The sequence below is a fragment of the Centrocercus urophasianus genome, unplaced genomic scaffold (assembly GCF_019232065.1).
Source record: "Centrocercus urophasianus isolate 14NV4802_14NV808 unplaced genomic scaffold, USGS_Curo_1.0 seq_17, whole genome shotgun sequence".
In the NCBI taxonomy this organism is placed as follows: domain Eukaryota; kingdom Metazoa; phylum Chordata; class Aves; order Galliformes; family Phasianidae; genus Centrocercus; species Centrocercus urophasianus.
In genome coordinates, this window is record NW_024884722.1 from 24007013 (window position 1) to 24033160 (window position 26148).

At 52.3% G+C, this 26148-nt stretch overlaps 1 protein-coding gene across 1 annotated transcript in view; it reads left to right on the forward strand.

Annotated features, from left to right (window-relative positions):
- The window catches only part of UNC5B (unc-5 netrin receptor B), a 30819-nt gene extending 5032 nt beyond the window's left edge, over window positions 1-25787 (forward strand). Inside the window, exons 2-17 of the mRNA XM_042818748.1 lie at window positions 11480-11701; window positions 14811-14954; window positions 16608-16711; window positions 17250-17430; window positions 17739-17906; window positions 18088-18252; window positions 18827-18859; window positions 19569-19763; window positions 20217-20606; window positions 20702-20789; window positions 20867-21035; window positions 21147-21380; window positions 21994-22143; window positions 22362-22526; window positions 22618-22796; window positions 23249-25787. Of these exons, the coding sequence (XP_042674682.1) occupies window positions 11480-11701; window positions 14811-14954; window positions 16608-16711; window positions 17250-17430; window positions 17739-17906; window positions 18088-18252; window positions 18827-18859; window positions 19569-19763; window positions 20217-20606; window positions 20702-20789; window positions 20867-21035; window positions 21147-21380; window positions 21994-22143; window positions 22362-22526; window positions 22618-22796; window positions 23249-23414 (2753 nt within the window). The 3' untranslated portion in view covers window positions 23415-25787. The remainder of the gene's footprint in view (window positions 1-11479; window positions 11702-14810; window positions 14955-16607; window positions 16712-17249; window positions 17431-17738; window positions 17907-18087; window positions 18253-18826; window positions 18860-19568; window positions 19764-20216; window positions 20607-20701; window positions 20790-20866; window positions 21036-21146; window positions 21381-21993; window positions 22144-22361; window positions 22527-22617; window positions 22797-23248) is intronic.
- Window positions 25788-26148: the final 361 nt, after the last annotated feature.

Here is a 26148-nt window from a genome sequence, read left to right on the forward strand (position 1 = left end):
GCTCCTGTGCCCAAGATAGCGAAAACCGAAACCCAAGTATTTATTTTTCTCTCTGTCTGGCTTGTTTTTGTTGGTGGGTTTTTTTGTTGTTGTTGTTTTTTGTTTTTGAGGGGGGGAGAATTCTTTTTTTAGCCTGACTTCCTCAAGGAATCCAGATTTTTTGGTGCTGTTTGTGTCTGCAGCCCTCCCCCGCTTCAGCTCCCAAGTAGACGTCTCGCAATTAAGTGCTGCCTGATTAGGAAATTAGCACTGAAGTTTTTATCCAGGCGAGCTGGTCGGCCCGTGAAGAGAGAAGGATCTATTAATATCCTACTGAAAGATGAAATATAAACTGGCAGCATCACACTCGCCACCTACACTGGGGACCACAAACAGCGCGTGGGTGTGAGCATTTTGTTCTGGGAATCTATAGGAAAGCAGCTCACATTCTGCTGCCGTGGGACCACGTGGGGTTGGCTTGTTTATGAATACAGGTGCTGCAATAGCTGTGGCCATTATGCACTGTCATGCGGAGCAGAGAGCTGGTAGGTAGTTTGGGAAAGCTTTGAGCAAGGTGAGGAGCTGAAGGATGGCTTGGGGTCATGGCAGAGGATGTGCGTTGGCTGATAGCCTGTAATTATTGCAAAAGGAAATGGTCCTTTGCTAATGAACGCTAAGTGGCTCCGCAGCAGTGAGCCTCTGTGTGGCCAAGGAAGAGATGGGAGGAAAGGGAAAGATGAGCTTCCTATCGCGTGTGTGTGGGGTGGGAGATGCTCTGTGGTGAGGCCATACTGTGTGCTGGGGTGGGCTGGCTTAGTGCAAAGGAAAAATAGTGCAGAACCGTGAGGTTGGAAAAGCCCTCTCAGCTCACCCAGCCCACCCAAACTGCCCACATCCCTCAGTGCCACGTCTCCACTGCTCTGCATCACCTCCAGAGGTGGTGACTCCCCCACCTCCGTGGACAGCCTGTGCCACTGCATCACTGCTCCTTCAGAGGGGAAATGTTTCCTAATATCTTATCTGAACCTCCATGTCACAACAAATGGAATTGAGGAGGCATTTGTGGGAACTGTGTGGTCTCGAGGCTGTGGGATGAAGAGCATCTTCATCCTCTTCCCAGAAAGGTGATCAGAATGAGACCTGGGATTTGGGAAAGCGAAACATGCATTCCTCCAGCTTATTCTGGAGAAAACGCATGCAGAGAGATGGCATTGCTTCTAGCTCAAAATATATGTATAAATCTATTTTGGGGCTGCTGAGAATGCGGCTGCCCCTCGTGATGCTTCGCAGCTGAGATCACTCCTGGCTGCACTGACCCGTGCTGGAGGTTTTGGTCGCAGCCCGGTGGTGAGCTCACACTCCTTGTTTGTGCAGGCAGGGAGGAAAAAGCTCAATAATCTAGGATGGAAAAGTTAAACAAAGCAATGGAGAAGCACTGGTGAAGAGAAAACTTTTGTGTTTTGTTTTGGTCTAAGTCTTCACCCATGGCTGCTGTGCTGCCCAGTTTGGGCAGGAGCTGCATTTCCGTGCTCTTGAGGTAGAATGAGAAACCCAGAGTGTTTCTGACAGAATATCAGTGAAAGCTGGGCAGGGTTGTTCTTCTCTTTAGAAGGAGGAATTAGGCCTTGTTTGTGGAATAGCTGAATTCCTCCAGTGCTGACTTAGAAAGAAATGCAGTCAGTTTGCAGTGGCATTTGGGGAGAGGTGTGAGAGGTGGGGTTGCAGAGCTTGGAAAGCCAGTTGTCATCTTTGGGGCACTGGGGTGTCCCCAAATGGGCCACCATCCTGTATGTGGCACTTCTGGAGCAACCATTGTCCCAAATGCTAGCACTGGGGTGCAGACCCTTATGTGGAGGGGGCTTATACCATCCATGTGCCCTCACCAGGAGGGAGATGCAGGGCACCAAGTGGCTCTGGATGCCGAGCATCCCCTGGAGCATTCTGGTGTTCATTAATCAAAGTGCCTCCATCTCCCCTTTCAAGCTGTAATAACCAGAGCTGAGAGAGTCAATCCATATCTATTTAAAGCACTTCGATAAATAAAGATACTAAATAAAATCACGGCGGCCCTACACTCTCTCCCTGCTCCTAGGGATGTTTTTTTTCCCCTCCCGACGTTCTTCTGGATGCATCTTTAAGAGCAGGGATGGCCGCGGTCGGTCCCTTCCGTGTGCCCAGCACCAACCTATGGCGTGGGGTGTCTGCAGGGGGACAGCTGGGGTGTGCGGAGCCCCGATGGGGAGGGCACTGCGTAGGAGTGTGGGAGCACCCAGAGGAGGAGCAGGGAGGCGAGGAGCCGGCTCTGCCACCTGCATGACGCTCGTGGGAGCCGCGGGCTGTTAGCTCTCTCGTTTTCCCTTCCCAAAGACGAGAGCAGAGGAGCGCTGGGGGAAGGATACAACCCGAAAGCCCCCGGCGGTTTGTTTTGAGGACAGCGTGTTTGCTTTCACAGCGTGCCGGAGGGGATTGCGCTGCTACTGTCAGCAAATAAATAAAATAAGAGCTTTGTTTGAAACGAAGCTCTTTCTTCTGCCGGCTAATTAGGCGAGCTGGTACCTGCAGTGGCACTACCCGGCACCAACCGCACTGTTTGGGGCGTCGGCGGTTTCTGAGCTCCGTCAGCCCCTCGCCGTTTGCTTTAAATCCCTCTCTCCTGGCAATATGCGCAACCCTCGGGGCTTGGGGGGAGGCGGCACGGCCCGCTTTGCGTGGATGCGGCTGGGCTTCCCGTGCGGCCGTGCCGTCGGGGCGCGGAGCGCGAAGCGGGGGGTCCTTCTTTCCCCCTCTCCCCCCTCCCTCCCGTCCCAGAGCTGTCGCAGGAGCAGCCCCCATCCCGCATTCCTCGAGATAAGGATCCTGTCTGGCGCCGGGGTTTCAAATGCTCTCCTGATTATCAACAGGCGCCGGGGGAGCCCCGGGCACAGATAAAGAGGGGCGGAAGAGAGAGGAGCTCCTGCAGCCCGGTCCTGCTTCTCCCCTGCCCCACCGCGCCGGGGGAAACCAAGAACGTTGAAAGGGTGTTGGTTTTTCTTCATTCTTCTTCTATTTATTTTTTTTCTTTCGTTTTTATTATGATTTTCTCCTCCTGACCGGCTTTACCAGAACGTCCAGCTCCGGCAGCTCCAGCCGCAGCTGTAATGAAAGGCAGCGGAGGGGCACGGCCCCCAGCCCCGGGGCCCTTGCTCTGCGTTCTGCATCCAAACCCTGGGGAGGGCAGGACCAGAAGGGTTTGAGCTCATCTCTTGGCAGTTGTTCCCCCCCACCTCCTTGCCTGTTTGTCTGGAAGAAGCACAGAGCATGGAGGTTGTCACCTCTGCTCCATGCACAGGCATCTGGAACTTTGCGAGCCTTGGCATTGCATCTGACCCCTTGTGCTTTGCACATTTGCCACTGTATGTCCCCTTCTCCATTGCAAATTTGGTATTGCATGTGAGCCCTTGTGCACTATGCATCTTGGCATTGCGTGTCCCCTTGTGTGTTGCATATCTTGGCATTGCCTGTCACCCCTTTCATCTTGGCACTGTACATCTCCCCATGCATTGCATACCATACCAGAGCATTGCATGTCATCCTGTGCATTGCACCGACTGATGTGGCATGCTCCCCACCAGCCTTTGCATTGCGCATCTTTAGAACTGAGAGGCAGAGGAAGACACCCTGGTGTGCATGGTGCTGATGGCTGGAATGCTGCTGCAGCCAAGAGGCATTTCCCTGCAGCACTGATGCTAGCTCTGGGGCAGCTGCTGGCCTCCTGCTCCTCTCCTAGGCACCAAGGGAAGGGCTGGGTGGGACCTCATCACTGGGTGCCCTACAGCACATCGGTGTGATTGCTCCCAAGTTCCCTGCATCAATTAGTTGATGCTTTTCCTTGGGGTGAGCGCAAAAAAGAAATGACCGCCACCACAAAAATAAATAAGTAAGTAGAGGTGTTTCTTGTTTTTAGAGCAGAGAGAGAAAGCGAGGGGGGGAAGGTGGAGAGACAATCGTTTTTTATGGCTTCCTGGAACTGCCGGGATGTGGGCAGGACGGCAGCAGGAGCAGATAGCTGGGTGATGGGCTGCCAGCTCTCATCTCGCTCTTTCAGGCCGTAAATACAGAGGCACCACTTGGGAAGCAGAGAGCTCGTTAAGCTGTCGGCGCTTCCACAGCCGGGTCGTAAATGGGGCTCTGGACTGGGGTATGGGCACCACGCCTCATGGGGCTGTGGGGTCCCATTCGCCGGAGTCCCATTGGCACCGAGAGCAGCACGGCAGCATGAGTTTGGTGCACCTCAGTGATGGCCTTCATGTTGGTAACCCCCAAAGCGGTTGTGGAGGGAGGGAGGAAAAGGATGAGGAATGGAAGGTGCCAAGGCCCTGTGGGACCATCTGGCCCTTCCGTGGGATTGTGTCTGCAGGTTTTGTCCAGTCCTGCCCCAGAGTCCACAATACCCTCCCTGCTTCCTTTGGAGAGATGATTCCATTGTGCATGGAGGCACTGACTTGAACCCTTCCTAAATGTAGGAGTTTTGGTACAATGGAGGTAGGGAAGAAACAGATTGAGTCATTGCATTGTTCTTTTTAATCAGCTTTGCCTTCCATTAACTTCCTCCCACCCCCAAAGCCGCACTGAAGCACTTGCTAAGAGAAGTGGGGAAGCTAGTGCTGGGCTCCAAGATGTGGGGCTGTTCAGGCTGCAGCTGGGGAATGAATGGGCTCTTCCCATTAATTGCCCCTGGGTGCCCTGCTGCAGGGCCTGGGTGAAAAGGGTTGGGAACAGAGGGTAGGAAACAGAAATAAGAGAATAGCTCCAGCTCTGTGTGTTCTGCAGTGCTCGGGGCATCCTGCACCGGGGCGTTCTGCAATGCTTGGGGTGCCCTGCAGTGCTTACAGCTCCACTATGGGGCATCTCTCAATACTCCACGTGTCCTACGGTGCTCAGGGCATCCCGTATTGGGACATCTTCCAATGCTCAGAGTGACCTGCAATACCAAAGCCTCACAGTGGGGCATCTTGTAACACTCAGGGCATTCTGCAATGCTCAATGTCCTGCTGTGCTCAGGACGTCCTGCACCCGGGCATCATGCAGTGCTTGAGACACCTTGCAGTGCAGTTGCCTCCAGGAGTGCTCTTTTGGGGTAGGGAGGCAGGGCTGGGCACGGTGCTGGTTGGAAGCATGTGTGCAGGTACCACACTGGGCTTGGTGTGCAGGGCAGTCAGGCCAGATGTTTCCCAGATGTTATACTCACTTCCTGTCTGGCTCCTCCACGTTCGGCTTTTTATGTACTTGTTTGTTTTGGACTACAAACAAAATAAAAAGGGTTTTTATAACCCCGCTCCCAGGAGGCTGCGAGTTCAGGATGTAATCTGCAGGCTATTCACTATTGTCTGGCTGCGTCTCCCTGCCCCCTGTGCTGTCCCTGGGCACGCATTGCTTTGTTACGGTGACTTTTTCCCACATGACGTCTTCTCTCAAGGGATGTTTTCCTTCTTGCCCCCCTCTGGTGCTCAGGGTGGGAATATATCCCGGCTGCTTTGGCTGGAGGTGGGAGGAGGAGGAAATCTCATGGTTTTTTGGCTCGATGTCGCTGATCTCCATGGGCTGTGCTGCTGCTGAGGACAGGAAACTCGTTGCACTGATGGTACCTGTCCCAGTGGCTCTGGAGGGGCAGAACCTGTGCAAGTGTGGGTATTCCTGGTCTCACTTCATTTTTTCTCTCTGCCTCTGTGGGGTGAAGCCCCTTTTCCTCTTTTCCTCTCTTAATTGCCTGTTAAATAATTTAAGTATTTAGGACGAAAGGGCTGCAATTACCCATTAATTTGCATTAGTAATTTATGTATCAGGCTGGATGGACAAGCTGCTGCCATAATAGGTCCCTTCAGCCGGCAGGAGCTTTCCTGGAACGGGAGCGGTGCTTCCCACCACCTGCACTGTTTATAGGGCACTCTGAGAGCGCCCCAAGAACCGAACCTCAAAGCCTGGCAGGCATTAAATGGCACAGGAGGCTTGGATCTCCTCAGGAGCGACGTGTTTGCTGTTTGTCTGCTGTGCAGGACTTTTTGTGCAATTAGCTGCTGGGGTCCAGTGCAATGCCTGAACTGTAGCACTGGGCAGCACTGCATGGTGCATGGGTGGGGTTAGGCAGGCCCAGGTTAGACCCGTGGGGCTTTCTGAGGGTGAGGGTTTCTGAGGCTAAGTCCCTCAGCCGAGGCAGCCTGGGGACGTTGGGTGGCCAGAGCTTATCCCCAAGGCTGCAGTAAAGCTGCTTGGAGTGGGGGGTCGTGGGCATCTACTTGTGCTTTGTGTCTGCAGCGTCCCCCTGCAGTGCATTACAGCAGCAGCACCTAACCTCCATCCCCTCAATCATTCCATCCCTGTGTTCCAGCTCTGACTCCACGCTCCCAATTAGCACCAAGCAGGGCCATTTGTGAGCACATTGCTGGGATCCCACCGCTGCTGGCACCCCATGCCCAGTGCCCAGGGTGATGATTTATTGGTGCTGACAGCAAGTTGGAGCCAGGTGCCACGAGGTGCCTGCAGTCACCTGCAGCAGTGCCATACTTAGAGCAATTAGCAGAAGTCATAGAATCATTAAGGCTGGAAAAGATCACTAAGGTCATCTAGTCCAGCCATCAGCACATCACCACTGTGATGGAAATGCTCCTGCATGGAGACTGAGAGCAGAAGGGGGTAAGGTCAGGGGGTACAGTGCTTCAAGTTTGGTTTTCCTCCTTTTTCCATGCACAGAGCGTTTCTCTCAGGCCCCTTTGGGGTCACCTCTGTCGGGGGCTACAGGAGCTGGGAGCAGGTTGGGTCACAGTGGAGGGCAGGACAAAGGGAGGAAAGGGGAATGCAGCACTGTGGGAACGGGGAGAAGAAAAGGTGGAAGGGCAGCAAGGGCTGGCTTTGTGCAGAAAGCTTCCACTCGTGAGTCAGGGATGAGAAAACAGTCAAAAGGTGGAAACTGGCAGCGGTGAGAAAGGAAGAAAAGGGCTGCACTGGCTCTGGGTCCCGTGGCTCTGAACACCCCAGTGGTTTTGTCCCAAATGTCAATAGCTTTTTCCTTGCCAACATCAGGGATTATTTCATTTTTTTTTTTCTTCAATCTTTTTCTATCCCCGTCTCTCCCTCCCCCTTTTTCCCTTCTGTTTGTCCTGTATTATCACAGCCAAATGAGAAGGGAGGGAAAGGGCAGAGAAAGAACAGCAGCGCAATATTCCCATCCTCCACGTATGCTTTTCTTGATCGTAGCAACAAATCTGAAAGATTAAGGGCAACTTTAAAGACCATTTAATAAAGTGCTCTTCGCCAGCCACCGCTGCAATGCTGCTCCTCTGGGTGAATTTCTAGTTAATTTGGGACACTCAACTTAGCCTTTTTTTCCCTTTCTTTTTAGCATCAAGTGTTTTCCCACGAGTAGCCTGGCATAGAGGGAGCAGCCTTCCAGGACACTTCTGTGGCTTCCCAGGGTTTTGGGGAGGGCTCATGCCATCCCCCTTTCCCATCTGGGTGTCAGGATTCTCCATACCTATGGGATGGACATTGGTCTCCCCCAGGAGGAACACCCCATCCCAAGTTTTGCCATTGGTGTTGAGAAACTGCTTGCCCAAAAAGGAGACTCACATGCATGTAGTTCTAAGGAGGGATTTGGAAAATGATCGGACAAGGGGGAATGGTTTTAAACTAAGGGGAGGTTTAGGTTAGATATGAGGAGGAAGTTTTTCACACAGAGGGTGGTGACACATTGGAACAGGTTGCCCAAGGAGGTTGTGGATGCCCCATCCATGGAGGCATTCAAGGTCAGGCTGATGTGGCTCTGGACAGCCTGGTTTGGTGGATGGCAACCCTGCACATAGCATGGGGCTGAAACCAGATGGTCATTGTGGTCCTTTTCAACCCAGGCCATTCTATGATTCTGTGATTTCTTCCTGTGCCGATTTAGAGCAACTTGAATGACGGTTTATGATTCTTTTGGGACAACAGTGGCAGTAAGTCCCTGTTTGCTCCCTGTTTTCTTTCCCCCTCCCTCTTTTCTTGCAGAATTTATTGTTCTTTCCCACCAGGAGCGCGGTGCGTGCCATCCGTGTGAACACATGGTGCGTTGCCGCATTGTCTGCTGCTGGCGTTCTTCCTTTTAGGAGCCAAAGCAAATAAATGAAGTCCGCGTAGTTATTATATCCATTAAAAATAGCGCCGCGGCTCGGTAAACAGAACAAGCGATACAAGGGGAGCGCAACAATGGAATTAAAATAGCACAAAGAGTGGTGCCTGGGCCCGTAATGAGAACCAGAGCTAGATGGAATCTTGCGATAGTTTTCAAACATCATCACTTCCCTGAAGGAAATGCATAAAGCAGCACAAAGGCACCGAGCACAATAGCATATTACGGGGATTTGCTCCATAATTCCTCCTCCTGTTCTCCTTTGCCTGGGTAGAGTGGGGCAGAGCGAGGCACGTGTCTGTCTAGTGAGAAATGAGCCGGTCTGGGCCGTGGGGGACCTCCTTGGCACGCTCCTCCTGCGATTATCACGATCAGAAAGATAAACAGAAAGAAGTGTGGCGGCTCTGTAAATGCTTGGGCTCAGTGTGCTGTGAACACGACTGCGCTGCCTGCTCCCAGCTTGGGGCACTGCTTTTGCCATCTGGATGCCTGCAGACCCTCAGTGGGGGCTGCAGCAGCACAGTATGATGCCGTGCACCAAGATGTGGCCGAGGGATTTTGCAACAAGAAAGAGTGGTTTAGGGTTGGAGAAATGTGGAGTTTTTTTGCATGCAAAACACCCCAGCTCCTCCATCCCACCCATTTCTCAGCGCACACTTTGCTTTCAATGTTTTTCCTTCCACTCCCAGTGCCTGTGTAATAAAGGTGCACAGTGCGGGCGTCCGTCTGCAGGCTTTTAATTTTGCTGGGAGAGGAATCTGCTTATTTTCTCAAAGGGTATAATTAGGGTTGGCTGGGAGCACCCCCTCATTACTGTGCGCTCTCTAATTACAACATTTGCCTGCTGTGGGGAGCCGGATGGTCTAGGGAGCCAACAAGATGTCCCTGCCACCCTGTCCCCTGTCCTGGGGCTGTGGCCACAGTGAAGAGCTGGGAGCATGGAGGTGATGGAGTCACTTGGAGGTGTTCCAGAGCCAGGGAGATACGGCACTGGCTCAGTGGGCAGGTGGGATTGGGCTGGGTGTGCTGAGAGGGTTTTTCTAACTTTGTGATTCTGTGATTCAATCCCAATGAGGAAAAGGTTAATGTGCTGTACTGATGAGTTAACGAGCTTGGAGCTTTGCATCAGCAGATTGCAAGCTCAGGAAGGCAGCGCGTCCCTCGTGGGACATGGTGGCAGCTTGCTGTGTCCCCTGGCTCTCTTGCCTGCACTCATGCTGGTTTGCATCAGCCCCAGTGGGGATTTGGTGCTCAGCGTGGGCTGAGGCATCTGCAGCCATGGTCCTTGGGTTTTGTCCTTGGGGCATCCTGGGGGATGGAGCAGCTGCTTATGTGCAGTGGGAGGGTGATTCCTGGGGGCCCCCCAATGTTCCTATCAACCAGGCACCTGATTCTCTGGCACTTAATTCCTGCACCATGTCCCTGCCTCCTATGGGCACCCCCCAGGGTGAGGGGCAATGGGCTTTGCTGCCACTAATGCTCCTGTAATCTGGCAAATATTTGCAAGGATAACAGTTGCAGGAGGGAGGATTTTAGCACTGTTCTGTGGAGGTGTGCTGGAGCTGGGCAAGTGATTTCTGATCTCCCCATGCCCTGTGCTGTGCACTTGGGGTAATAGGGAGGGGGCTGAAGTAGAGTGCCGCAGCTCACTGAGCAGGATGCTGCTGCTGCCCCGGCCATCGATCTTCTCTCCAGCTGACAGCGCTGGCTGCAAACATCTGCAGGGGACTCCCTGGGGAGCAGATGCTGCAGATAATCCGGCTCAAACCCATGGGATTAAAATGTGCCATGAGGGGATCGGGGAGAGGAGGCTGGAGAGGAGTTGTTGCCCATTCCCCTCCTCCCTTTCCATCTCACTGCTCTTACTGCACTTGGCATCAAGGTTTGGGTCTTTTCCTCTCCTGCCCCAAACCGCTCTTGGTTCTTCAGTGTGACTAGAGTACTGCAGGTGCTCAAATCTGCCAGTGGGTACCAGTTTCTGGAATCCTTTCAAGCCAATATCCCTTTGGGAAATACCACATGACGCCCTCGTTCTGCTTTCACCCACTAAGACTGGATCAGCAACAAGTGCCTGCATCCGCATCCTCAGGTGGGAACCCCTGCAGACGTCTGCCAGAGGGATTGTGATTACAGCCAGTGGAGAGCACTCTAAAACATTTATTAGTTTGTCGCTGCTGGGAGTTTTATGGCTTGTCTGGTTGCAGTGTTGTAAATCCCTGCCATGCGAACTGCCTCTTTGCAGGTCTTTGGGGCCATTGGAGCATAAATGGTGTTCTTCTGAGAGGGAGAAAGCATCAGGACAAGTGGAGAAATCAGCCTCCCTTGTTTGTTCCTGGTGCGAAATAGGGAGCGACCCCATTACGGCCACAGAGAGCCCACTATCATCAGAGAACCATTGGAATGGGCTGTGCCACGTGGTGGTGGGGTCCTCATCCCAGGGGGTGTCTAAGGGATGTGTGGATATGATGCTGAGGGACGTGGTTTGGTGATGGCAGCATCACTGTGGTGGTCTGGGGAGGATGCGCTGTGTGCAACCCCAGCCACCCAGCCCTGCACACATGCTGCAGGATGGCAGAGAGGTTTCACACCAGCCCTTCAGTTAAGTGTTGTTGGCTGCTTCTTTTGCCAGCTTGCTGGATTATCTTCTACCAGTCCCCTTTGCCAGGAAATTTAGGTTTATGGCATCAAGGCAGTTAGAAAAAATGCAGCAGCTCCGTGGATGCAAAACTGAGCTTTAAAAAAAACAGAGAGAAGTGATTTTTTTTTTTTTTTTTTTTTTTTTTCTGCTCTAGTGTTGTGCTCACGTTGCCCTGTGTCCCATGCAAGATGGGGCACTGAGAAAATCACAGCCCATAAATGGACTCGGGGAAGAAATGGCCAGAGAGGTGGGGGAGAGCCAGAGCGAGAGGAATTAGCCCGGAGTTTAATTCATTGTTTCCAAAAGAGCAGTTAATGGATTATGACAAATGTCCTACTGCTCTCCCCAGTGCTGTGTTAAATGGAAATGGAAAGTCAATTTTCCTAAATGGATTTTAAACGACTAACCTCGTGTGTTGGTTGGGTTGTTGTTTTTTTTTGTTTTTTTTTGTTTTTTTTGTTTTTTTTCACTCGCTGATTTTTGCTTGTGAGGCAGCTTGGCCATCCTGTTTCCTTGGCGTGTTGGGTTTTTCTCCTCCTCCCTCTCTCACACCTCATCCGGCTTCTCAGATCCTCTGCTCCTCCTCCTCTCTGGCGTTGCTCTGGGCTGGTGCTGGTTGTTAGCACATGGCGGTGCGTGGCATCAAGGATCAAAGCCATGGGACACGGACTAGCGGTGGGACCGGGTAGGTGGGAGCTGATGGCCATTCACTGTCATTGCAGGGCTGGAGTACAGCGAGGTGCTGCCCGACTCCTTCCCATCGGCACCGGCAGAGACACTGCCCCACTTCTTGCGGGAGCCGCAGGATGCCTACATCGTCAAGAACAAGCCCGTGGAGCTGGTCTGTAGGGCCAACCCTGCCACACAGATCTACTTCAAGTGCAACGGGGAGTGGGTAAACCAGAACGATCATGTCACCACTGAGAGCCTAGATGAGGTCACAGGTGAGCACATCCTTTGCCCATCCCCTTTATTTTTTCCAAGCGTTTCACCACCACATTTATGCTATAGCATAGCAGGCCAACATGGAGATCTTCCCAGTCTTTGCTCCTTTCCAGGTTTCTTTCTCCCATTATGTGTCCACGCTGTAGGTTATCCTCTTCCAACTGGTCTCTTCCTAATTAATTTTGTCATTCCCAGGTGGCTGCAGCCTCCTGAAGCCACTTTGATGTGTTTTCCACCTCCTCACTCCGTGCATAACTTTTCTCCCATTCCATACCACAAGTGAAAGAGGAGCTGTCCCTCCAAGCTAACTGCCCATGAATGAGAAGGGCCCCAGCACATACTTTAGCTGTACCCCATAGAGAAGCAATGTATTGACCAGTTGAGTCTTGGAACAGGTCTTCCAACCCCCAGCTACAGGAAGAGCTCTGAGGAGTTGGCCAGCTTGTTGGAGAGGTGATAAATAGCCAGGCCATGGGATGGGAGGGCTCATGTTTGTTGTGGCTGTGTGCTGTCGGTGGGGTCCCATTGACCAAGATGGGAGATGGCCTATGGAGAAAAGTTGATGGAAAACGAGCCCCCATGAAACTTCCATTCTAGAAAGTGTGGTGGAAGCCCAGCAGCATATTCAGAAATGGGAATAATCCCACAACTTGCTATGCACCGTTTGATAATTCTGTGGGGCTTCCTTATCAGTTTATTAACCCCATCCCTTGCAAGATAAAACCAAACAAGAAGGGTTTCACAAACTGGCAGCAAACATGACTAGAGGCAGGAGAGGAGGGATCAAAGATCTTGGAGGGGTTTCTTTTAGTGAAATGGGGTTGTGAGGCAAATAAAGCTGGGTCACATGCACAATTACCCTTTGGCAGGTTGCAGCATCAATGCGTCTAATGCTTCTGGGAAGGAAATGCTTTCCTACAAAATGCCTCATCAACACGTAGGCAATCCTCATTGCCACTGGGTATGGTAAAGGCCGGCAGCTTAGTCAGACTCACAGAAGGATTAGATATGTAATGTTTAGATATTTAATGGGTAATGAAAACTGGTAGGGTGCGAAGAAAGCTGAGCTCTCCTGTGCCTCGGTAGACCAATCTGAAACAGAGGGAAGAAGAAGGTGTTCTAGATGTTTCAGTGAGTCCCTCAGCATCTTCCTCAACTTACCTGGCTATTCACCGTATCTCAGCCAGCTCCATCCCTCGTCACGGAGGCAGATCCCATTCCATCCCAGTGTGGGGCTTGCTCTCACCATGTTGAGTTTCATGAGCCTCTCTGTGCTTCCAGTTCCGGCTCGATAAAGCCGTGCTGCACTGCTCCACCTTTAGAAGGATGATCGAAAGCACACAGGAAGGCTGGTTTATTTAATTAGGAGCAGAGCTATCAGCGGGGATATTGAGCAAGCATGGGCTGGCAAAAACCTGGGGCTTGCTGCCTTCTCTCCATCCACCCTCCCATCATGGGGAGGTGCCTCTAAGGGCACTGCAAGCCCCACAGGACCACAAGGATGGTGAGGTTGAGGGTGTGAGGGCAAGCTGCTCCAGGGCAAACTGGTGCCCACCAGTGACTGAGGGGCTGCTTCTTTATAGCATCCAACTGGGTAAAGGCAAAGATGCAGTTGCTAAGGGGAAGAGCATGGGTGAACAAAGCTGGAGCATCCAGCCTTGAGATGGCAGAAGCTTTCAATGCAGTGTGAGCTTGCCCATTTTTTATAGGGAAATTTTTCTAGGGGCTCATTTGCCATTGGCTTTTCTCCATGGTGTAGCTCTGGGCCAGCATGTGAGCAGTTTTGGGGAGGAAACCACGCACATCCTTCATGCAGACTTCAAAGATTATATTGCTGCTCTCACTGCAAACCTGGCAATGACTACAGCGTGGAGGTGATGTCGTGCATGTAAAAAATATTCAGGCTTGGAAATATCTGCTTTGGAGCTGGAACCAAAACAAGTTGTTAAGATCTGCTTGTGCAGTGCCTGCTGTTGTTGAGGGATGCTGCTGCAAGGGGCACAGAGGGAGGTGGCCACGATGCAATGGACAAGTGCTGCCAGGTGTCCATAACACTCAGGTGCCCTCAGTTAAAAACCTAGAAAAGAGACTTCTAAAGAAAATGAACCTTTAAGATGATGTGTCTAGCTCTGTAGAGCTCTGACTGCATTGGATGCAAAGCATCTCATGTGGAAGAAAGCAAAAATAGGCCAAGTCGGAGAGGATCATTCAGCCAGAGGAATGGGGACCGTCCATAAAAGCAGCCATGTCTTGCTGCATGCAAGTCAGTTAAATAGGCACTCTGTGGTTAGTAAGCTTATCCTACACTCTTGGACGGAGAGCATCTTTGCTCTCTGTGCTTACAGAGAGGCAGCAGAGCTCCTCACCACATGTTCCACCCCACCTGGCTGGGGCTTGCAGACAAGATGAGAGGTTTCAGGGCATCCCTTTGGAGATCGGTTTCTTCTGAGAGCAGACCTCCAAAGGTCAGTTTTTCAGAAGCACTTGGCACAAGTGCCTTTTGTTCCTTGCTTTTCTTTTTTTTTTTTCCCTTGCTGGCAAAACAAGCAATATTTCCTTGTTCGTCAGCAATGCCACAGGAAGACAGCAGGAGACAGTAATTGCTCCTCGCAGTGCTAGGAGCAGGCTCACAGAATTACAGCTGGGGAGCGTGCGGCTCTGTGTGGTGGTGGTGAACTCGGGCCCCTTTTATAAATAGCAGCTCTGAGTTTTATCCGGGGACATAGATGTGGTGGGCAAGCAGCAGAGCAGCCAGGAAGGGACAGAAGGTTTGAAACAAATGGAGCGTGGAGTGTTGTAGTGTGTACTTCTCCTCTTGTCACATTCCTCTCTCCCATTGGCAGTGGCCCCATCACCATTTGCTGATAAGCATCAAACTCTTGTTGAAACCTCAGCATCCTCAGATGTGGGTTTTGCAGCTCCCTGCAGACCATGTCCTGGCTGTTTGGTGTCACCTGTGTCATCATTGCATCCATTCTGCAGCCATGAAGAATGTTGCATTGTGGAAGCCACCACAGCCCATGGGATCCCTACAGCCCCATCCTCCAGCCCAAACCCCGCATCCACATCCTTTCCTCCTGGCTGATGCCGTCTGTCTGTCCCTTACAGGGCTGCTGGTGCGGGAGGTGCAGATCGAGGTGTCCCGACAGCAGGTGGAGGAGCTCTTTGGCTTGGAGGATTATTGGTGCCAGTGCGTGGCCTGGAGCTCCGCGGGCACCACGAAGAGCCGCAGGGCATACGTCCGCATTGCATGTGAGTGCTCAGTGCACATGGTGCATTGTTCCCTTTTGAGATCACCGATGGCTTTTTGAGTTTAAGTAAATGCCTCCCACACCTTCTTTTCCTCTTTTGGCACTATAAGGAGTTTCCAAGTGGTTCAAACCATTGATTTACAAATTGCAAAGCCCCTGGGGTTGCTACCCTGCATCCCATGTTACACGTTTGAATGGATTGAAGGTGGCCAACACAGGCCTGGCTGCAAGGCGCTGCTCTCAGCTCATGGCACAGCTCCATGTGTGGGCACCATGCTTACCTGCTGTGGCACCAGCTGGGTTAATGCCTCAGCACTCAGCAGCCTGCTCAGCTCTTCCCAGTGCTTTATTATCCTTAATAACCCAATGGTTAGCACCTTGTGCTTTTTCCTGAATCAGCGGCTCCACGTCCCTGGAGTCCCTGCTGTCATATGTCACTTCTCTAAGCTGCTGTTTGTGGGTGTCAGCCTGATTAAGGATGAGTTAATCAGGCTGTTACCCGGCTGAATTTGCTCTCTTAGCAAATGAGATGGCAAAGCTATGGGAGAATGGCCAGGCTTCCCAAGTAGTAAACAGATTTTGCTATTAGAGGGCTAATAATCCCACGTCATCCAAAATGGAGGTGAATCAGCTGCATTGCTGACGTCCCCAAAGAATTTGGACTCAGCAAAGAAAATGTTGCCCACTGAAGGGCTGGCTGCTGAGGAGACCCTTTTGTCCCCAGGAGGGACAAGCTCTCAGCCAGAAGTTTGGTGTTCCTTGCAGAGGAGCGGTCATAGAATCATAGAACTTGGGTTGGAAGGAACCTTAACGCCCACCCAGTTCCAATCCTCCTGCTATGGGCTGGGTGCCACCCACCAGATCAGGCTGCCCAGGGCCCCATCCAACCTGACTTTGAATGATGAAATGAAGAAGATCATTTTAAGACATCTACTCTCCCATCCCCAGCATCCTGTGACCTGAGATCTCTGGTCTTGACAGTTTGTGCCATCCCATAAATCAGCATCATTCTCTAATATTATCCATGCAGTTCCTGCTAATGAGTTGTTAGAACTTCATTCCCTCCCAGTTTCTCCACACCTGGTTGTTTGGATCAAAGCCTGCGTGGCACTGCCCAGCATCTCCATGCCACGTACAGCTGGAAATATGAGTGCCCTTGCAGTGAGGATTGCATCATGGGCCTCATGCACAGCGTGGCCTGTATTTAGGGTATTCTGACAGCCAGTGTTGATAAGGCATGGGTTCACTGTGCTGTGCTTTGCCACGGCATGTGTTCCCTGCAAAGGCACGGGGTGGGCAGCTCCTGGATTCACAGTGCTCCAGCTTTTGAGGGCTGGGTGCTGAAGCAGAGGGTTGCAGCACCACCTAGTGATGCATGGGTGCTTCTGCTCCTTCTGTGGAGCAGCATCCTGCCATGTCCCTGTAGCCCTGAAATGTGGGAAATCACCCTCATTCTCCCAAGACACACAGAATCATAAAATCATTAAAATTGGGATAGATCACTAAGGCGATCTCATCCAACCATATGCCTACTGTATTTTGCTCTACATTTCCCTGTGTGTGTGTGTGCTGAGGTTATGCTCTCCCTCTCCAAGGTTTGATGGGGTGCCCGGTTTCTGCAGCAAGCTGCTAACCAATGTCTTTCCCCCTCCAGACCTGCGGAAAAATTTTGACCAGGAGCCACTGGGCAAGGAAGTGCCACTGGAGCAGGAGGTGCTGCTGCAGTGCCGGCCACCTGAGGGGGTGCCACAGGCAGAGGTAAGTGGGTACAGGGTTCCCAGAACCCAGCCAGCCCTGAGGCAGCCCTAAAAATGCCATGAGACGGAGTACGTCATGGCAGATGCCCACCAAGCCTTTAGACCCTGGGAGCATTGGTGATGGTCGCAACATTCCAACCTTGGTGATGTTTGTCCTTGCTGGTGTCCACACCCAATGATGGTATCAGCTCACACCCATCCCAAACGACCTCATTAAGCGCGGCCCAGAAACTAATGGGCAGCCCTGCAATTTGGTGCTGCACCCCGCTTTGCCACTCAGGGGTGAAGCAACAGTGCTGGGGTGTCCAGATGTCTTGCTTGGCTCTTGTGCCCCACTGGCATGGAGAGATTTCAGCAAGCATTCAGGTGGTTGTATCTTAGTTTAACTTTGTGTTCTTGAAAGACCGTCCTAGGGGGGAGCATGTGGGATGGGTGTTTCCACTAAAACCTGTGTTATATTCTACCTGCCTGAGTTCCCCTTTGGCTTAACCACCATCTTGCCCCACATCCTTACCCCCTGCCACCCTTTCTCTTGCCAGGTGGAGTGGCTAAGGAATGAGGATGTCATTGATCCCACCCAGGACACCAACTTTCTCATCACCATCGATCACAACCTCATCATCAAGCAGGCCAGGCTCTTGGACACTGCTAATTACACCTGCATGGCCAAGAACATCGTAGCCAAACGCCGGAGCACCACAGCTGCTGTCATTGTCTACGGTACTGGTTCTTGCTTTTGGGAAAGGGCTATGTCTGTGAGCAGAGGGGACTGTGGAACCTTCTTGGAAGTGATAGGAGGGAACTGCACTGGGCATTGCATTAAGTTGGGCAATGACCAAGGCCTGCAGAACTGGTACGTCTACCAGGTCATTAGAAGATGTTATTAAGATGTTCCTATGTGTGGGTATCTGCAAGCATTCCCAGTTGCAAGTGGGCTCATCTGAGCTTTCACTGCCAAAATGGGCTCTCGTTACTGCATTGCTCTGGCTTTGCGCATCACATGTTCCCCTGGCTGTCTCCTCTTGCAGTGAATGGTGGCTGGTCCACCTGGTCTGAGTGGTCTCCTTGCAACAACCGCTGTGGCCGGGGCTGGCAGAAGCGCACCCGGACGTGCACCAACCCCGCCCCACTCAATGGCGGCTCCTTCTGCGATGGGCAGCCCTTCCAGAAAATAACCTGCACCACGCTCTGCCCAGGTAAGGGGGTCACAAACCTGCTGTCCTTCCCCAGCTGGATGCTCCATTCGCACTCCTCATGGAGATGCCATCGGGGTTGGGGTTTGCATCTCTGCGGAGGTCACCCTTCGATGGGTGCAGGCACCTTCCTGCTGTCAGGAGTCGTGTCTCCAGCAGTGTGTCTGTGTTTGGTGGCCTGCAGTGGACGGCGCGTGGACGGAGTGGAGCAAGTGGTCGGCATGCAGCACTGAGTGCACCCACTGGCGCAGCCGCGAGTGCTCTGCGCCAGCTCCACGCAACGGTGGCAAGGATTGCAGCGGTGGGCTGCTCGACTCCAAGAACTGCACCGACGGGCTCTGCCTGCACAGTGAGTGTGCTGCACTGAAAGAAATGCTGTCCTAGAGCTAGCTGTCAGCTGGTGCTAAGGTTTGGGGGATTTCTGGTGGCTGACACGAGATCTAGCCGTCCCACAATGTGCTAGGTTGATGGTCCTGTGCTGAAATAATGCTGGTTGTTAGCAGTGGAGGTGATCCACTTGGTTTCCTTAGCCCCAGTGTGAAAATGTCAGTGCTCAGCAAGAGCTCTGGAGCAGTAGCAGCTAGCATCCAGGTTTGTAGGGAAAAAGCAGCACTAGTGATGTGTGCTGCACTCTAAGCTGGCTCACTGAAGGCTAATGCTGCCACCTACTGTTGTGTGACACCAATTTCCCCTTCTCAGCTCCGATAGCCTCCTGCTCCAGCATTAGATCAGGGGTTTGGGACATGTGTCCCAGGACAGTGGAAATTTGGCTGTGGGAATGATGAAGGCATGGTGGCAGCAGAGCCACCTGCAGAGCTCCCCCGTATCCCCACATCCTGCCCGGCTGTGCCTGCCTTTTGTGTCATTCCACCCCCATCATGCCATCTTCACCTTTTGTTTTCTAACTTTGTTTTTCCTAACAGATAAAAGAGTTCTAAGCGAACCCAAAAGCCACCGTAAGTGCTCATTTCATGGCCATTTGATTTCTTCTGCACTGCATTGCTTTGGTTTTACCCGTGGCAGGGCTCTGCATTGTCTGCTAGGGAAGGACAGGGTGGGAAGAGGAAACAACTAAAACCTGCCTCAAAATGCTCCTATGTGCATTAAATCATGTGCTGTGCTTGAGAAGCTACCATGATGACTTGCTTTCTTGCTCTGCTCCTGTCCCCCTTTTGCTGCTGGCTGCATGCACTTCTTGAGTAGAGTATGATGCACCTGGTGTCACTCCACCAAAGATGCTCCAAGCATCATCACCCTAACCAAGGACACCATTCCTCGAGCTGGGAGCCCCAGAGTTATTTTTTTAATATCAACTCATCCCAAGTTTGACACTGGTGGGTGTGTCTTTCCTTCTGGCCCACAGCTTCCCTGTTCATCCCTCTCCTTTCTGGGCAGATTTCTTCCTCTGTCCCCTATCCAAGATATACCAAGTATTTAAAGATCCTGTGGTGGGGTAAGAGGTGGTGGGGATGCTGAGGGCTGTCTGTATAGGTGTCATGACACTTGCTCTTTCCAGGTGAATTAGCTTGGGTACATATATATGGTGTGCACATAGGTATTATGTTCACTCTTCAGGGCTATCTGTTAGGATAGTAGGGTTGATGACTTTGAGCTGAAGCTGAATAAACCTAATGTTTCAACCATGATTTCTCTCCTCCCTCCCAGTGCTGGAGGCCACGGGTGATGTAGCCCTGTATGCTGGACTGGTGGTGGCCATTTTCGTCTTCATTGTCATCCTCATGGCTGTGGGGGTGGTGGTGTACCGGAGGAGGTGCCGGGATTTTGACACCGACATCACAGACTCATCAGCTGCCCTGACTGGAGGTTTCCACCCAGTCAACTTCAAGACTGCCCGGCACGGTGAGAGATTATATCAGAACATCATAGAATGGTTTGGGTTGGAAGGTGCCTCAAAGCCCAACCAGCCCCACCCCTGCCATGGGCCGATTGCCCCCCACCAGATTAGGGCCCCATCCATGGCCTTGGACACCTCCAGGGATGGCGCACCCACTGCTACTCTGGGCAGCAGTGCCAGCTCCTTACCACCTTCTGAGTTAAAAAGTTTAATCCCCAAGCTGAAGCCAAGGTCGAATCTGGCTGCAGCTCATAAAAATGTGAAGAGCAGGATCCTGGGGAACTTCCAGCCTGGTTTTAGGGGAACTTGCTGATATACAAAAGCCAAGGGCTCTGTGTTGGTGCATGCAGCTGTAGCCCTGCGCTGTGCTCACTGACCATGTGCTGGTTGAGGAGGGATTTTCACGAGCATCCCCCAGCTAAGAAGCAGTTCTCCATTTTCACTGTTTTTTCCCACAGACAACCCCCAGTTACTGCACCCCTCCATGCAGCCGGACCTGACGGCCAACGCAGGAGTGTACCGGGGCCCCATGTACTCCCTGCAGGACTCTTCTGACAAGATCCCCATGACCAACTCCCCCTTGCTCGACCCGCTCCCCAACCTCAAGATCAAGGTCTACAGCTCCTCCACCACCTCCTCTTCGCCGGGGCTGCACAATGGGACAGATTTGCTGGGGGGAATCCCTGCTGCCGGCACCTTCCCAGGGGACAGTGGCAGCCAATTTGTGAACGTGCGGAGCAAAGCCCAGCAGGGCTCCCAGCACCTCCTTAGTCTGCCTCAGGAACATGGCACCAGTGCCAGTGGGACTTTCAGCTACCTGGGGGGAAGGCTAACCATCCCCGGCACTGGTAAGCCCCACGCTGGGGAAGAGCGTGCCTTGGGTGTAAGATAAGCAAGGGATTGTTCCCTCATTTGGCGCCTAATGCTGTGTGTGCTGCACTAGGGGTGAGCCTGCTGGTACCACATGGAGCCATCCCGCAGGGAAAGTTCTACGAGATGTACCTGGTCATCAACAAGGCAGAGAGCAGCCTGTAAGTCACACTGCCCTCCCTCCGCCCTCGTCACTTGCTGTGGGTCTCCCTGTCCAACCAGTGTCCTCTGTCCCCAGCTTGCCCTCCGAGGGCACACAGACGGTGCTGAGCCCGGTGGTGACCTGCGGACCCACCGGCCTGCTGCTGTGCCGCCCTGTTGTCCTCACCATTCCTCACTGTGCGGATGTCAGCTCTTCGGACTGGATCTTCCAGCTGAAAACACAGTCTCATCAGGGGAACTGGGAGGTAAGGTGTGAGCCCAGCCCTGCGGCCAGCCAAGACCCCGAGTGCTGTGGAACACAACATCCCCCAAGCAAAAGGCTGACCCTAACCTTTGTTTCCATCTCTTCCTTGTAGGAAGTGGTGACCCTGGATGAGGAGACCCTCAATACCCCCTGCTACTGCCAGCTGGAAGCCAAGTCCTGCCACATCCTGCTAGATCAGCTGGGCACCTACGTTTTTGTGGGTGAGTCCTACTCCAGGTCGGCAATCAAGAGGCTCCAGTTGGCCATCTTTGCCCCCGCCATCTGCACCTCCCTGGAGTACAGCCTTAAGGTCTACTGCCTGGAGGACACGCCAGATGCACTGAAGGTACTGCAGGGACCTCATCATAGAATCATAGAAAGGCTTGGGTTGAAAGGGACCTTAGAGATCATTGAGTTCCAGCCCTTGCCATGGGTTGGCTGTCCCCGAGCAGCTCAGGCCGCCCAGGACCACATCCATGGTCTCCTGCACCTCCAGGAATGGGGCACCCACAGCTCTATATAAACCATATAAACAATTGCTTCCCTTGCTTATAAGCTCCTTTCAAGTACTGGAAGGGCTTCATTGAGGTCTCCCTGGAGCCTTCTTTCTCCAGATGAACAAGCCCAGCTCCCTCAACCTTTCTTCATAGGGCAGGTGCTCCAACCTTTGATCATCTATATAGCCCTTCTGTGGACCTGCTCCAACAGCTCCACATCCCTCCTGTACTGGGGGCCCCAAGCCAGTGGAGCTGCACAGGCCACCACTGGTGCAGTGGTTGTTTAATTCCCTGTGCCTTGTTCTGCCACATCAGGATTGCTCTAGTGCCTCTAGGTGGAGGTCTAGGCAGCACTGTGCTTCTTGGATTTTGTGCAAGTTCACAGATCTAAGCTGAAGGTTTGACTGGGAGTGGGGTGAGTTGGGCTCCTGAGGCTGATGCCACTTGTCCTGCTATGCACAGGAGGTTCTGGAGCTGGAGCAGACGCTGGGTGGGTATCTGCTGGAGGAGCCCAAGCCCCTGCCCTTCAAGGACAGCTACCACAACCTGCGTCTCTCCATCCACGACATCCCCCACTCATTGTGGAGAAGCAAGCTGCTGGCCAAGTACCAGGTGAGGAGCCACCTGGAATCCCCAGGGTGGTGAGCACCAGCTGCTCTTGTATTATTTCTAGGGTTGACTCCTGAAAGGATGGAAGAGGAAAGGGGTCTGTTTTAATTTCTAGTGGGGTGCTGTTTGGGGAGGGTCTCTCTTTCCCACTTCATCCCCTTGAGATGGTTGGAGGAGATGGGATTTCCCCTTGGCTGAGCCCAGGCTTTGGTGCTCCTCAGGAAATCCCTTTCTACCACATCTGGAGTGGCAGCCAGCGAGCCCTGCACTGCACTTTCACGCTGGAGAGGTACAGCCAGGCCTCCACTGAGCTCACCTGCAAGATTTGCGTCCGGCAGGTGGAAGGGGAAGGACAGATCTTCCAACTCCATGTCACGCTGGGAGAGGTGAGCTGGAGGGGGACAGCCAAGGGATGCGCAGGCAGAGACTGGGGTTCCTCCCAACCCTCTGCTCAAAAATCTCACTCTCCCCTTGCAGCATGCCAGCTCCTTCGACACCCTCCACTCACACAACAACAGTGCCCCCACCACCCAGCTGGGACCCTACGCCTTCAAAATCCCCCTCTCCATCCGGCAGAAGATCTGCAACAGCCTGGATGCTCCCAATTCCAGGGGGAATGACTGGAGGCTTCTCGCCCAGAAACTTTCCATGGACCGGTGAGTCTCCCTGAGCTTGCTCTGTGCTCTGTTCATGCTAGATTTCATCTAGCCGGATTATATGCATCCACAGAAGCCCACATAGAGATACAGAGATATCTGCTCATAGTTATTTCCACCCATATACACGTACTGTGGTCTGGATCTCTCGTCATTTTGGCCTGGCCTTCGTCCATGCTTGTGGTGTTCCCAACTGGGCTCTCCTCCGAGGCCCAAAGGAAGGGAGGGGACATGGTCAATGATTTCAGCAAAGCAAAGCTTGCACTGCTTTTGCACGAACGCTGGCTCTGTATAAAAACACAGACAGTGGCTTAAGGGTTTTGGCATTTGCATCATGGCATTCCCATCATGGTTCACACTGCAAAGAGGTCGGCTGCTCCAGCAGCATCCACCCTTCCACCCCCAAAGGATATTGCGCCAACCTGCATTTTCTTTCTGCTTCTCCTGTGCAGGTATCTGAACTACTTTGCCACCAAAGCCAGCCCCACTGGGGTGATCCTGGACTTATGGGAAGCCGAGCACCAAGACGATGGCGATCTCAACACCTTGGCCAGTGCCTTAGAAGAGATGGGCAAGAGCGAGATGCTGGTGGTCATGGCCACAGAGGGTGACTGCTGATGGTGCTCCCTTCAGGGGGATGGCGAAGGGGGACCTTCCCCAGCACCTGTCCCTGCATGGGGGCTGAATGAGGAAGGGCCGAGGGCCCTGCTTCTCCCTTCCCACGTCACTGTCAGCCTTACAGACCGATCCTCAGCGTTTACAAGCAATCCAAGTGTTACACGGCCTTCCTCCTCCTCTCGGGTGGCATTGGTGATGCTGGAGGAACTGGGGCTTCTTGAGCCGAGGCAGTGGGGGCTTTCCTTCTCCTTTGCGTTCCTTCCCATCTGGTTCTCCTCCTCCTTTGATAGCATTTCTGCATTGAAGAGATGAGTACAACCTAGGCAAGTGGCTTATTTCTGTCAAAGGCTTCAGACAGCTTCAGAAGGCAAGTAGGAAAGGAAGAAAAAAGGAAAAAAAACAAAAACAAAAAAAAACCCGACAGTTTCTTAGGAAACGCAAATAATTTATTATCCAGATCTTTGGATGAGTCCTTTTTAAAAAAAAAAAATGGGAAAAAAAAAAATGAAAGATTTATAAATCTGTGTGTGTGTGTGTGTGTGTGTGTGTAAGAGAGAGAGAGAGAGGGAAGAGCACTGTTGTGGTCAGAGTGGCAGAGAGAGATTTAAATGAACGCTCTTTTTTTAGGGAAAGTGTGCGGTTGAGCCGAGCAAACTTTGTTTACATGTCCTGGGACCCCAGGAAGTCCATAGGGTTAAGTGCCTCTATTCCCCTGTGCTTCAGGGTGAGCTGAGACCCTCCCCCAGGTTTTCACTGCGTGTTCCCCTTCCTGGTGGCAGTCCCATGGAGTGGGGGCTGCAGGTGCACAGGAGGGCTGCTGTCCTGCTTCTCTCCCTGGCATTCTATAAGGAGCAGCACAGCAAGGTGCCCCTGTCCCCTTGCTCCTCCTCCATTGCTGGGCTCTGTCTCCATCCGTTGTGGCATCAGCAGGGGGTGCCAGATCCATTCACGAATTCTTTCCCAGCGTAGTTTTGAGGGGGAGCTTTTAGGATGACTGCGCCTTCATATAGAGAAATACAAACCAAAGACTTCAGCCCGGCGCTAGGCACAGGCCAAAGTTGTTTTCTTAACAGAAACCCAGATGGTGCAGTTCATTCCCCAAACCTGGGGTTTTGGGAGGCAGGTCGGGGGGCAGACCACATCCTCTGGGCTCCCTGGTTTTGGGTCAGTATTTTGGCAGGGATGCAGGGAGGAAGGTGTGGGTCTGCAGGCTGCTTTGGGGAGATCCATATGGGGCTGCCCCGCTTCTGCATGAGGTCTGAGGACAATGCCTGGGGGTCACTGTGCCGTTGCACATATCAGGGTTGCTGCATGTTTGCACAAAGCCCGCTGGAATTATGGACATGCCCCATGCCACCCAGCATTTTGAAGTGTTGGCTTCATGTTGGGGTTAGAAAACAATGCCAATGGAGTCCTTAGTTTGCTTTCTTTGAATTTCTTTTGGTCCTGTGCTGAGTTCTACCTCGCTACCTTGCTGGTAAGGAAGGATCTCTAGGCTGGGAGCCGGGCTAAATGTTCCAGCACGTAAGCAGCCACTGGGTTTCCATCCCGTTGCACCTCCTTTATTTTCTCCCTTTTTTCCTGTAGTTGACTTTTTATAACAGTGGAGATGTTGCGTGATGAATGGAAAAGTAATCGTAGGGTAACGAGGTTCATCACAAAGGTATGGTGTCTCAATGAAGGCTAAACATAGAGATTACCTGCAGGTAGAAGTATTTACTCGTTGATTGTTGTATCTTAGAAAATTGTCTATTAAAAAAAAAAAAAAGAGATTTTTTCAGGTTGGAAGCTTGGGGTGGGAAGACTTCTGGGTGAATCCCTTTGCCACCAAGGAAGGGTTTCCTCTCTCCTTCAGGTTGCATTTCAGCATCCAATCAGCGACACCCCATCCCTTAGCAAGGGAAAGAAGCAAATCTGGGGAAAAAATGAAGAATTGCTCTAAGGAAGCAGCTGCTGACATTAAATAGGGCGTCAGCAACCCCTCTGAGGGAGGCGAGCTGCTCTTTTTGGGTGCAGGACGGGGCATGTCTGAATCTCTCTCGCTCTCATTCTCACTGCCTGCTCCGTGGAGCATGCAGCCACCCATCCGTCCATCTGTCCTTCTTACCCTGTCTGTCTGCATCCGTCTCTCCTCCCTTTGGGGCCATTCAGTGCCAGCCTCGGGGCCATGGGCCATGTGGTGCTGGCAGCGTCTGTCTCCATATTTATACGTCCAGGGGATGGGCCTGGGGGCATCCTCTCCATCTGCGTTCTGTTTATTCTGTAAACTAAAGAACTGTAAATAAAGTTTAGCGTTCCTATTGTAACAAATTAATTTTTATGCAATAAATTATATTTCCTAGTCTAATAATTAAAAGGAAAGGAAAAAAAGTAGACAATCTATTCTCTCCTCCTGTGTGCATCACTCGCCTGCTGGTTCCTACTGGGCTTGACAGCTGCTGCAGCTCTGTCCCTGTGGACCCAGCTACCACACTGGGGAGGGGTTTTGGGACCCTTGCTCATCATGGCCAATCTTCATCCATCTCTTGCGCTTGGAGTTCAACTCTGGAGGTCATCCTAAACACCCCAAGTGGTTTTCCCCCACCTTCTTTTAGTTGGATGCTGTAGGTATAGCACTCCTAAGGGACGACAGCACTCTGCTTTGGCTGCAGTCCTTGGCCATGGTGGCTTGGGGTCTCTGTAGGGAATGGCTGCCCTTGTTCTCCTGCAGTATGGGATGTGCTCCTGCTGGAAT